A 14,022-nucleotide genomic window follows, 5' to 3' on the forward strand; every position below is an offset into this window, starting at 1 on the left:
ATGGATGAATCAAATGATTTCAAATTATTATATTGAATGAACAAAGTCAGGCAAGAATGAGTTTATACTGTGTAGTTCAATTTATATTAAATTCTAGAAAATACAAACTAAACTCCAGTGAAAGATCAGTGACTGCCTGGGTGAGGGAAGAGAGAAGGGAGGGAGGAATTACAAAGAAGAACTAGAAAACTTTTGGAGGTGATGATTTCTTTACTATGTTGATTAAGGCGATGACTTCAAAGGAGTATACATATATCAAAACTTACAGATTGGACACTTTATGTGTGTACAGTTTATTGTATGTTAATTACATGTCAGTTAAGATTGTTAAAAAGAAAAATCAACACAAATCACTCCCTTGCATACATCCTCTCCTCCCTTGTTCATTCTCTCCTGAGGCACCACCTTGGCAAACCACAACATATGCTAGGTGTGGTTGGCAAAAAATAAACAACACTGACTAATAACACTTTAAAAGAACTTGTTAGGCATAGACTACAAAAACAGTCTTTTGTTCAAAAATTATATCTATATATAATTTTAGAAAAACGTTTGGATGATTAGAAACCAAAAAAATTAAGCAGTGGCTGTTTCCTAGTAGATTACACATGATTTTTATTTTCTTTACATTTTGCTGTATGAGTGAATTTTTTTTTTTTTTTTGCGGTACGTGGGCTTCTCACTGTTGTGGCCTCTCTCGTTGCGGAGCACAGGCTCTGGACGCGCAGGCCCAGTGGCCATGGCTCACGGGCCCAACCGCCCTGTGGCATGTGGTATCTTCCCGGACCGGGGCACGAACCCGTGTCCCCTGCATCGGCAGGCGGACTCTAAACCACTGCGCCACCAGGGAAGCCCCTGTATGAGTGAATTTTTTACAAGGAGTAGTGATTTCTTTTAGAATTATTAAAGCTAAAAAAATCTACTTTCATTTTTAAATATTAGACGGTCTTCTCTACAGGATGTGTTTGCTAAGGCCATGCACTGGGCTAAGGAAACAAGAGGGCGCAGAGGCTGCTTTGGAGCAGCGAGGGCACCCGTGTGTGTTTCAGCTGGTCTGACCTCTTTCCCCACCATTTTCCCTCCTACCTGTAGCTAGAAGACGAAATTACAACATTACGACAAGTTTTATCCGCGAAAGAAAGGCGTCTGGTTGAGATAAAACAAAAACTCGGCATGAACTTGATGAATGAATTAAAACAGAACTTCAGCAGAAGCTGGCATGACGTGCAGACTACTACTGCGTGAGTATACGTTTTTCTTAAAAAAACATCACTCAGCCTGCTGTCTTGCCTCTTCAGGTTTTTTTCCCATGAGGCTGATTTCATACTGGTGGCTAGGGAAAAATATTTTCTCCAGGAGTAAAATAAGGAAATACGAATAATCATTAATATGATGCAGACTCTATAAAGCAGCTTCATGGAATGAAGCTTTGTTCACCAACACTCTGTTTTCACTTAGACTGCTTTTATGGAGTTGTACAGTTTAAAGTTCTTTCTCTTCATTATATATATATATATTTTAACATTTGTTAAATATATACTTTTTCCTTATGTTTTCTCATAAAATTCTAAATCCTCAGAATACTTGGCATTCACTGCATATTTTGAGTTACTATCAAAAATGGTTGACAGCTTTAAAAACTGTACAGACTTTTTGTCCATTTACATGAAAAGAAAAGCTTGTACCTCTCATGTTTGGGGGTGTGCTTTTATCCCCACTATTCTAGGGAATGTTAGAACTGGGTTAAGGCCACATGAAATAATAGAATATATTGGTTTCTGCCCCCGGTTTCTGGCACAGAGCTCCCAAAACCCTTATAATTTCCTACACCAGGAGCATCTTTTGTTCTAACGTTTGCATTTTGACCCTGGTTCCTGACACAGAGTTCCTAGATCCCTGGGAATTTCCTGGGTGATAGCAGTATCCTGGGTTCTAATGAGGTGACTCTTGGTGGGCTCCTGGATGAGGGCTGGTCACCAGAAAGACCAAGCCATGATTAGAAGCTTGGAACTGTCAGTCCCACACCGCCATTCTCTGGAGAGGGAAAAGGAGCTGGAAGTGATCTATCATGCCTACATGATGAAGCCTCCATAGAAATCTCAAAAATATGGGGTTTGGAGAGCTTTAGGGTTGCTGAACACATGGAGGTGCCGGGAGGGTGGCGTGCCAGGAGAGAGAATGGAAGCTCGGTACCCATCCCCACATGCCTCTTCCATCTGGTTGTACATCTGTATCTTTTATCATATCATTTTTACAATAAATCGGTAACCCCGTAAGAAACCTGTTTTCCTGAGTTCTGTGAGGCACTCTAGCAAATTAATTGAACTCAGGGAGGAGGTTGTGGGAAACTCTGATTTATAGCCCACTGGTCAGAAGCACTGGTGATAATCTGGACTTGCGATTGGCATCTGGAGTGAGGTGAGTGGGGGGCAGTCTTGTGGGGCTGAGCCCTTAACCTGTGGGATCTGACTCGATCTCCAGGTAGATAGTGTCAGAATTGAGTTAAATTGTAGGATGCCCAGCTGGTGTCACGGAATTGCTTGGTGTGTGGAAACGCCCCCATAGCTGATGTCAGAAGTATTGTGAGTCTGATAGTAATGTGAGAGTAAAGGAGAAACACAGGAGAAGCAAGTTTTTCTTACTTAGACCAACAGAAATGTTTTTCAGCTTTGCCATTATCTTCCTGTCTGATGTTAGGCAAGGTACAGAATAGGTTTGGGCATTCTACAATCATGCTTTCATGGGGTTACTTTTTTTTTTTTTTTTTTTTTTTGCGGTACGTGGGCCTCTCACTGCTGTGGTCTCTCCCGTTGCGGAGCACAGGCTCCGGACGCGCAGGCTCAGCAGCCATGGCTCACGAGCCCAGCCGCTCCACGGCATGTGGGATCTTCCCGGACCGGGGCACGAACCCTCATCCCCTGCATCGGCAGGCGGACTCTCTACCACTGCGCCACCAGGGAAGCCCTCATGGGGTTACTTTTTAAATTATGTGAAATATTTAACTATTCTCGTACTTCTCTTATGATTTAAAATGTTTTGCTTGCCAGGGGGTCTTGTGCCAAAGCGAAGAAGGTGCCCGCGTCATAATGCGATTGTGCTTCCTTTTGTGTGTTGGGAGCTGGGGGCCGATGGAGAAACCACAGAGGCTTCCTATCCCTTGACCCCAGATTCCACCATCAAGAAATTTTTGTCTTTGTGTTATGCATTTTCTTCCCTAGTATTCCTCCTTGGAAGGTAAAGATATTACATTGCTAGTATCTAAGTGGGAAACAATTTTTCTCTTTGCTGGTACTCTTCTCCCAGGCTAGAGGGGCCTGGTAGTAAGAAAAGTACCCATGATAGACAGCAATTATTTCAGTTTGGCTGGGGGCCAACTTTGCCTGCTGGTAACTGAGAACTAAGATCTAAGACCTTAGTGAAGATACCCTTTGCATGAGGAGTTAGATCTAAGAGGAGCCTGGCGTCTCCACAGGGTGGTTTCCTTAGTGTCCATGTAAAGGGGAATATTCTCTCCAGCTCTAAGAGCCTAGCAATTCTATCTGCATCTGTGCATGTGCACCCCGTGGGCTCATCCAGAAAGGGTAAGGACACAGTCCAGAGTAGGGCAGGATGGAGCCAGGGAGGCCATCAGTGTCTCTCCAGAGGTTAACCAACCTTCCCCAACCTGATGATTATGGAAGAAGATAAGAAACTACACACTGATGTTTATCAATTTAAAAAATATATATCGGGCTTCCCTGGTGGCGCAGTGGTTGAGAGTCCGCCTGCCGATGCAAGGGACACGGGTTCGTGCCCCGGTCTGGGAAGATCCCACATGCCGCGGAGTGGCTGGGCCTGTGAGCCATGGCCGCTGGGCCTGCGCGTCCGGAGCCTGTGCTCCACAACGGGAGAGACCACAGCAGTGAGAGGCTCGCGTACCACAAAAGAAAAAAAATATATATATACATATATATATATATCGCCAACACCATATGAATAATCTCTTGAAAATTCAGGATAGCTGGATTTTAGGCACTGAATTAAATGAGCTTATCTGTCAGTAGTTTTGCTTTTTGTCGTTGCACTTTGGTGGCCTATACCAATTAAAGGCCCTGATAGGGTGAGGCCGAGCCATCTCTAATTCCCTGGGTCTGGTGGCCTCCGTATTTAATCCAGGTCTGGGCTTTCTTGTCACTTGATCTGAACTTCCTTCTGGGGTGTCAGAACCAGGCAGGATCTTTCTGCTTGGCCTCCCTGACCACACTGCAAGGATAAGAGAACCCAATGGAGGGAGGGCAATTCTGGCTCTTCTGTTGCTGAGAGGAGGGAGGGAGCAGCGAATATCTGAGCAGAGGATGTGGCCAGTTTGTTCTGGGTCTGCCAGGGCAGGCAGTGGGGGGGAGTGAGGGGAATGGGTCATGGTCTCCTGAGACATGGAATTAGAGCAGGCAAGTTCAAGGAAGGCTTGTAGCCTCTGCACACTGGAGAATATATAGTTTCTGGTTTTCCCATGTTTGAAAAAACCAATTGGTTTTATGGTCAGGCAGTACACTTAGTATCAAGCTTTTTGTTGAATGAGTAGAACAGAGTTATTCCCTGGGGTTATCGAGTTTAAAGTCGTGGTCAGGAAAACAGAGTTTTGTTTTTGTTTATTTTACAAGTTTTTACAAGTAACCGGTTAAAAGCTAAGAGTGGCAGGGTTGTAACGGCAAATCCAGGGTATTGTAGGGGATGTAAAACAGGGGATGGAACCTTGCCTGGGGTCTCAGGGAAGCTTTTTTGAGTAAGATGTTTAAGCAGAACTCTGGAGGATGATTTGGAGTTTAATCCGGCCACGGGGGGCAGGAGGGACGTCCTGGGGGACGCACAGGCACAGCCTGGTGGAGGCTGGCAGAGAAGGCTCCTTCTCCTAAGGAAAATCCATCCAATTACTTAGGCTTGTTGAGATGGTGGGGAGAAGGGGCCGGGGCTTGTGGCATCTGTTTATAAACAGAGTTATTCTTTATCCACAGGCAATAGAAAGCTGTTAGGGGGGTCCTGACAGTTTGTTTACCCAACAAGTGTTAGTGAGTGTCTGCTATTAGGCATTATTACCCAGGGGCTAATCTAAGCCCTCAGGATACAGGATTCAACAAGATGGACAAAGTTCCTAATCTCTATGAATGTTGAAAGGGAAAAGAGCATGAAACAAGCAGCAAACAAATGAGGATCTGTCGGGACGCTATGATGAAGACAGCATAGGTTGAGGTACTAGAGAGTGACCTGCCGGAGAGGGTGGAAGCTGCCTTGATGGGTCCCTGACGGGGAAATCCTGTCCTGGGAGGTTTCTTTGAGCTGAGACCTGAATGACAGAAAGATACGATCTTGTGAGGATCTGGGGAAGAGCTTTTAGGCTGAGGAAAAAATTGCCACAAGGACACTGAGGCAAGACCTAGCTTTACAGGTTTCAGGAAGCAGAGGAAAGGGCTGTGTCTGGAGTGTAGTGAGAGGAGCTTGAGGTCAGAGCCTCTGGGGCCTCCCAGGCCAAGGGGAGGAGTGAGGATTTTATTCTAAGAGCTTTGGATGCCGTTGGAGAATTTGCAGCAGGAAGTGACTTGTTCTAATTCACCTTTTAAAAAGAACGTTCTGGCTGGTTTGTGTAATATTGATTGTGAAGAGGCAGGAATGGAAACCAGAAAATCATTTATAAGACTGTTGCAGTGGCCCAGGTTGTCGTGATGGAGAGTCATGAGCAGAGAGGGGACAGGATCTGGAGGTCGACCCAATGGGACTTCCCAGTGGTTTGCATGTGGGGGGTTGAGGGAAATAGAGGGATCAAGTGTGACATTAGGTCTCTGACTTGGGCTACTGGGTGAATACTGAGACTGGTTACAGCAGTGGGGATTTAGCATTGTGGTTAAGCTGGTGGGCTGTGGACTCCAACCAATTGCCTGGTTTGAAATCTAGGTCCCCTGCCTCCATGAAATGAGATTGTATTAGTACCTATCGTAGGTAGTGAGGATTCAATGAGCGCAGAACAGTGTCCGACACTTTGTAGGCGTGTTTGCTCTTCTAGGAAACAGGCCTGGTGAGGACACCCAAGAATTCTGCTTTGGCTGTGCGCAGTCTGAGATGTCCAGTAGATAAACGAGTTTATATATTGAGAGGGCAACTCGGAGGAGAAGTCAGGGATGGAAATGGACATTTGAGAGTCATCGACATATTGATGCATTGAAAGCTGCAGACCTAGATGAGATTTCCTCGGAGATTAGTTAATAAATACAGATGATCATGGACTCACTAACCTTTAGGAATGATGTGAAGTTTCCTTTGTAAAGAAGAATAAATCTCTTTCTTAAGAGGGAGGCATGAGTCTATCAGCAACATAATTTCAGGAGAGCATCCTGCTGCCACCATTTTTTCTTGGCTGCTGAGGGAAAGGGAAAAGTCTTAATCATATGTTGGGGGGACGGGGGCGGACAGAAGAGCAGAATCTATTTTTCCCCTGAATATTTAGATCCCTGCTATTAGTGTCCATGATACCCATTCTAGAACAATATCTATACCTCATACAGTGAAATTTTGATGTGGGGGAATGATGAACTGGAGTAAGGTTAGATTGGATAGAATTAGATTTCAAAGCACCAAAAAGAATTTCAGCTGTCAGAGTATTGCAGGTATCCCAGAGGCAATACTTTGCATACTGATTAAGCAATCATGACCTATTTAGTTTGATTTATAATGAAAAGAAAATCTGTGATATGTTAATGAAAGATCTTGGCATATTTTAGTCTGTGGTAGGATTCAAATTGGAATAGGACCAGATGAGTAGGAATAACTACACCGCAGACTAAAAGTATCTCCTTTATAGAACGATAACCATACAGTAGTAGGTCGAGAGGCCATCTGTGTCCCTGGGTTTGTCGTTGCTGTTGTTTTTGTCATCGTTTTTTATTTGCCTTGATTTTGGAGAATCTAAGAACACTCACAAAAAATTCCCCCCACCCTCATCCTGAAGCTTTTTAATGTTTTTAGGCTTCAAGGAAGCATGGGGGAGGTGGGCGGCTTTGGGGTGAAGAGGTGGGGAGACCACTGGAGGAGAAATTGGAAATAGAAGGAAAAGGAGTTTGTAAGCTTGATGTGGTGGTGGGCTGTTAAAACTGATATGCTTCATTTTAGTGAGTGTTCAGCCTTTGCTAACCGGTGAAATTGCCCACCAGTAAACACTGAGTTGTATCATAGAACAAATGGCAGGTGTACAAAGGGGAGAAGGTTGTGGAATGGAATTTAAACCATTCCATCTTTTCAGAAAACTTAATAACTTCATCCTATATACAGGGGAGTAAAACTCTAACATTCAGCATTAAAAAAAAAAAGCACAGTGCTTGAAAATTGAAGCTCAATTTATGATTTATTTACTCTTTGCTTTGTGCTTCTAAGACTTCCAGCTTATTATGGTCAGTAAAGATTATTATCTCTTTTTATGAGGAGCCTGTTGTGGCACCATTGGGTTCAGAAGTGCCAGTGAAGATTAAAGACCTAATTTTAAAAGACCACGTAGCGCATCTCTCACATGGTCGTTCATTCTTCTTACCTTTCGGCTTTCATCTTATCACACAAGGCAGGAAGTAGGTTCTGCTTTTCTAGATTCAAGTGGTAAATCTATGTTTTGATAGTGTGTTTAGGGAAGCTTTGGAAGAAAAGAAGCCTAAATAGTTTTTGTGTCTTTGGTGAAATGCTGCATATGCAACCGTTCAAGTAATGCTCTCTTTTAAATTCCATAATAGAAAACAGATTTGGGCTATAAGATATCTTCTTGTAAAAAGACTATTGAATTTAAATTTTTTTCTTCGATCCGTATGTAGAAAAATGCTTTAAGTCAGAACATGTTAGAAGATGACACGCTTTCTCCTTTGATTATTAACACTGACTTTCAAATCTGTAAGACATGAAGAGGAATCTGCATGAAAAGTCAACAGAATGCCTTTTATTTGGCTTGCAGAGAACCTTACCCCACACTACTGAAGAGCACCCTTGTTGATGTGCTGGCCAAACAGCTCACCTGTTGTAGCAGTTAAATGCTACCCATTCCTTAAAGGTGCACACACACACACACACACACACACACACACACACACACACATGTATGTGAGGTGATGGATATGTTAATTTACCAGATGGAAAAGAGTCCTTTCACAGTGTATATGTATATCAAATCCAATATCTCACAATTTTGTTTCGTCAGTTATACCTCAGTAAAGCTGGGAAGGGGGAAGCTATCCATTCCAGCCAAACTGAATCTCTGAAAAGTAAAGCCTATTTTTCTGTTGACTTTCATTGGAAAAGAGGAAGATTACTTGTACTCCAGACAAGCAAACAAAATGCATCTTCGATAGGTTAATGCATACAAAGTGCTTAATAAATGTGAGCTGCCATTTGCTTATCACAGTTAAACTTTTGCCAAAGAAAGGTTCAACACTGGACCATATTCGAGCCTTGTTGGGAAGTGCAGGTTCCTCCAAAGCTACTGTTAGCTGGATTGCTTTAGAGCACGCAAGGCAGAATTGCCCTCACTCACCTTAAGGTCGCTGTGGCTCTTCTCCAGAGTTAGAAACTTCGCACTGCCAAGCCCTGACTCTGCACCTGTAGCTGAAGCTGGGGCATCCCAGGCTCCAGAATCCAGAGGAAACTCACGTGACTCTTGCTGTAGTTGATTCAGGCACTGGGGATACAGTGATGATGAAAAAGACGTGGTTCTGCCCTCAGGAAGTTCGGGCGTCCCAGAGAGAGGTTTAAAAACCGTAATTGCAGCACATTGGGAGGATGTTTGCAAAGAGCTGTGCAGAGGAGATTATGGGAACCCTGAGGAGAGGCACCCAACACAGACTTCTTGAAGCAAATACTCCCAATTTTCTTGCCTCCCAGTGCACAATTGACAGCAACCTGAGGATATCTTTTTTCTTTTCAAAAAATTTATTTATTTATTTATTTATGGCTGCGTTGGGTCTCCATCGTTGTGCGCAGACTTTCTATAGTTGTGGCGAGTGGGGTCTACTCTTCGTTGCGGTGCACGGGCTTCTCATTGCAGTGACTTCTCTTGCTGCGGAGCACGGGCTCTAGGAGCACGGGCTTCAGTAATTGTGGCACACAGGCTCAGTAGTTGTGGCTTGCAGGCTCTAGGGCGCAGGCCCAGTAGTTGTGGCACATGTGCTTAGTTGCTCTGCGGCATGTGGGATCTTCCCAGACTAGGGCTCGAGCCCGTGTCCCCTGCATTGTCAGGCAGATTCTTAACCACTGTGCCACCAGGGAAGTCCCTGAGGATATCTTAACACTTGATTTTTATTTAAGGAAAATGTGTTAGTTGTCCGCTCTATCAATTATGGAACTCAGCAATGGTATAATTTATCTTTAGCTTAAAATAAGAGATGCTAGTAATGTAAAATGCTAAATACCACTTCCATTTAAATTATAAGGTTGTCAAGTCAATCAGAATGTTAGTATTTAAACTGTTTTTCATTATTTGAATACTATTGAACATAATTTTATGTGATAGAGTTGAAAAAACAGTTTTCAGTATTAGAAGTACAAACTATGTACAGAATTTCATGGCACAATAAAGAGAGTAAAATGCAAATACACCGACTTCCTTGGGGGTTATCTGTGGCCTGACAGAAGAGCATTGTTTCAAGACACAGGCTCCTAGCCTCTGGATGAGGATGTATATTACTTATTCAGTTTTAAGATCAAGCCCAGTTAGGATGCACCATAAGGTACAGGGTCTGTGCAGTGCACAACTCCAGAGGGACCCTTCACTTAGGCTGTAATGTGTGTGGTACTCCTTGGAGCTTTTAAATGCTCTGAGCCTGCTGACCTATTTCTCATGGATTCCCTAGTTATTTTGTTCGTGGAGCTCACTTCCCCATGTATAACCCTCTCTCATTGCCTAACCCCTAGAAATCTCTTGTTCTCAATTATTGGTCTCTAAGTAATGTATATAAGGACTACTAATTGTTCTCAAGAAATGTAGTGGTTAGCCAAGGGGAAGAGGCCTAAAAGTGTGGGTAGAAAATGTGCATCTTAAAATTTCTCGAAATATAGTATTATTTCTCTCCACAAACACTGGAGTTGATCTAATTCACCCTTGTCATCTCCTAGGCAACAAGACACTCTGGTGGAAGGCAGGCACACTGCCTACTCTAACCCTACCTCTGTCATTAAAGAGTCCCTCAGCTCTTCTGGGCCTCAGTTTCATCATCTGTAGTCTTAAGGGATCGGGCTCTAGTACCTTTCAGATTTAACATTTTATAATTCCCAGAAATAAAGAGTTAACAGTCCCTAAAATCTTTAACACTCCATTGAGCTATCCATACGTCTGAATTTTAACTTTGAAATTTCACATAGATATAGAGATGCATTTTTCATGGTGAGGACTTAAATGTCCCTAACACCTCACTAAAGTAGTCAGATGCCTGTAAACACCTGTCTCACATTTTGATACAGAAGCGTGTTTAAAACATAGTGTGCTAACACTTATTGCTTACTATATGTAGAGCCACCCCTAGGTATCTGCGGGGGTTTTGTCCCAGGACCCATGCAGATACCAAAATCCGTGGATGCTCGAGTCCCTTATATAAAATGGTGTAGTATTTGCATATGACCTATATGCATCCTCCCATACTCATGAAATCATCTCTAGATTACTTATAATACCTAATGCAGTGTAAATAGTTCTAAATACAGTGTAAATGCTATGGAAATAGTTACCCATTGATGGCAAATTCAAGTTTTGCTTTTTAGAACTTCCTGGAATTTTTTTCCTGAATGTTTTCCATCTGTGGTTGGTTGAATGCACAGATGCAGAACCCACAGACGCGGCGGGCTAACTGTACTTCTCCCTGACTAGCTATTTTTAAATGAAGCCATTAAATTTAGAATGTCTCACACACACACACACACACACACACAACGTGTTCAAAAGTCACTTCTTACCTCAAAATTCAAAGCATTCTCAAATATATAAAAGTTAAACTACGTGGAAAGTTTACAAGTAAATTAAATATTTGCTTTAATTGCAAGAAATTCCTGAAAGAAATGCAGGACCAACACAAGAAGGAATTCTCTAACTGGTACCCAGTCCCAACCTCATGCAAAGACCACAGTGTGACAGAGTAATTTTTTACTTTTCCCTTGAGTCACCTTTCAGGCCTTACAGATGCAGTACTGAGTGGATACCCGATTGACTGTCTTCCCTTGGCCTTCCTTGATTCCCTCTTCTGTGCCCATTTCCCCCCAGAACCCAACTCTGTTCCTCTGACACTCACTTGGCCAAGACCCCAGGTGAGTGATGATGGTGAATTGAACTAAGGCAGAGACCAGTAGAGGTGGTGAGACAGTAGACAGATTCGAGATCTGTTTGGAGGGCTGAACTAGCAGCGTCTCTTGATGGGTTGGCTATGGAGTGTGAAAGGAATAGAAGGGAAGAGAAGATACAAAGTCTCCTCTTTGGGTTATTTAATGGATTATTTCCTCACCAATATGCCTGAGAAACTTTTGTATAGGGAAACGTTTTCCTTGCTAATTAGAACTGAGACTAATTCTAAATTCCAGTCCATAGTGCAAGACCATGTTTCATCTGTGTATAATATAGTGTCTTACTCACTTCCATCATGTATGGATTTCATGTTTTACATCCCATTTTCCATAGATCTGATTTTTGGGGGTTTTTTGGACCATGCTGTGCAGCTTGTGGGATCTTAGTTCCCCAACCAGGGATTGAACCCGCGCCCTCGGCAGTGAAAGCACAGAATCGTAGCCACTGGACCGCCAGGGAGTTCCCTCTACAGATCTGATTTCATGGCCGGGTTACTGCTTTGTGAAAACTTTGTCAGCATCCTAAAAATATAACTGGAATAGCAATTCCACATTTTTCTTTGTTTATTTGTAAATAAATCCTTTTGTTTTTAAGGCTAAAACTACTACCTTTAAATCTTTGTTTTAAAGGCTATCTCTACGCCTAGTTAATCCAAGCATCAGGACACTGCTTTGGGAACCTGTTTAGTAGCATGTTTCTTCTGAAGGATTCTCAGCATGTGCCATTTCAAGATCACATCTCCTGAATTCTTGTAATAATGATGGAGGTTTTTATTTCTGGTCCACATTTAGTGCTATATTAACTGCCTTATCACTAATAAGAAGTTAGAGATTAATATTTTATTTTATGTGTAATCTGCCTGCAATTCCATGATTTCACATGATCAAAAATATTCTCCTGCCATAATTAAAACCTAACATCCTATAGTGAAATGTAAAAAGAAAGTTGTAATTTGAATAACTGATATTTTTGTAACTTGGCAGTGAACAAAATTAAGCAAACATTCTAAAAGCTGTTCCTTTCTTTCATCTTCCCACTTCTCATTTGCTGCTTGACCCAGAGCCGTCTGGGGTCCACCTCCCCTAATCACATACCTCTCCCCAGAGACAAATTACCTCCCGTTCACCAAATTCTGCTTTGACCCTTTTTCCTGTCAGTCTTTCCCTATTCCCTAGAAAATGTCTGTTTAGTAAATGAATATTTGGTTTGGTTTTATCATCTAGATAATACTTGATTTTTACACTTCCTGAAAAACAGGCATTGTGTAAATAAATAACATACAGTGCTGATAATATCAGACTCATTCCTTCCTGCTAACAAAAAAAGAATAATAGAATACCATGTTAATGAAGTGATTTCAGTCCCAAGGAAGACCAAGGAGCATGTTTTAAAGCATTTGTGTAGAGTCTGGTAGTATATTTAGGGCCGGATGATTTGTGGGAAGTGGAAGGGTGGGAGGGATAACGGAAGTTCCTACACAATGAATGTCACAGGGCATAGTCTTCTTAGATGTACCATATGCATGCAAGTGTTCTAGGCTAAGCAAGGAGCTTTGGGGGAACTTACCTGGGAGCAACATATATGGGAAGAAGATGGTATGTGCATTATAAGAATTAGTTTATAGTGGGAAGCAGCCACATAGCAGCCGCATAGCACAGGGAGATCAGCTCGGTGCTTTGTGACCACCTAGAGGGGTGGGATAGGGAGGGTGGGAAGGAGACACAAGAGGGAGGAGATATGGGGATATATGTATGTGTAGAGCTGATTCTCTTTGTTATAAAGCAGAAACCATTGTAAAGCAATTATACTCCAATAAAGATGTTAAAAAAAAAGAATTCGTTTATTTTTTAAAAATCAGTTGAACACTTTTTGGTTTGGTTTGTTTCAGTTTTATTGAGATATATTAAATTAAATATAATACATACAACACTGTATAAGTTTAAGCTGTATAGCATAATGACTTGACTTACATATACTGTGAAATGGTGTACAAAACTTTCGGCTGATTTCTTTTTATTCCCTCAGATTAGGTGCCTTTTGTTTTCTACTTTATTAGTTCACACTTAGAAATTTCCTAGCCCAGTGGGTACACCACCGCCTTTCCTGTCACTATGCTCAAAACCTTAAACCAATTTATTCGTCTTGTTCCATTTGTCACTTATAACCTCCTGTCAAGTCCGTCCATTCTCTCTCTATAACCCATCACACTGCATTGTTCTTACTGTCATGACTCCTAGTTCAGAGCTACAGGGGAGCTTCCTCTTTGATCATTGATTCATTCCTCTAATATTTATTAAGTTTCCCCTGTATCCCTCTGCCACATACTGGGGACACAAAGATGAATGGCTTCCTTGCCCTCAGGGAGTCAGCCTTGTGGGGACATAGGTTTGTGAACAGATCATTGCAGTACTATATTCCTAAAACTGTTTTAAAAAAAGTAACTATATTAAGATTATGCACCCTTCTTATTCCCAGCTCTAAGTATTTGAAAATTAAGTAACTAGTTCTATTTTGCCATTTTATGGTTACTTTTACCCACATAAGCAGTAAAAGCTTAAATTTCCCTTTGAAATATACATTTTCTAATTCGTGTTACCATTGATGGCTAGAGCTTTCATCATCACTTCATAGAGTTAATACATCTCTTTAAGAATAACTCTCTACTCTCAGAGCAGTTCCACTATTTGTGATTA

General features: G+C 42.1%; 1 protein-coding gene across 2 annotated transcripts in view; it reads left to right on the forward strand.

The window, feature by feature from the left end:
• Positions 1–14,022, forward strand: part of TPD52L1 (TPD52 like 1) — a 99,777-nt gene that overhangs the window by 71,828 nt on the left and 13,927 nt on the right. For both annotated transcript variants that reach the window (XM_030853543.2, XM_060283585.1), the window contains exon 3: positions 1,093–1,241. In XM_030853543.2, the coding sequence (XP_030709403.1) occupies positions 1,093–1,241 (149 nt within the window). The remainder of the gene's footprint in view (positions 1–1,092; positions 1,242–14,022) is intronic.

Source organism: Globicephala melas, chromosome 14, assembly GCF_963455315.2.
Source record: "Globicephala melas chromosome 14, mGloMel1.2, whole genome shotgun sequence".
NCBI lineage: Eukaryota > Metazoa > Chordata > Mammalia > Artiodactyla > Delphinidae > Globicephala > Globicephala melas.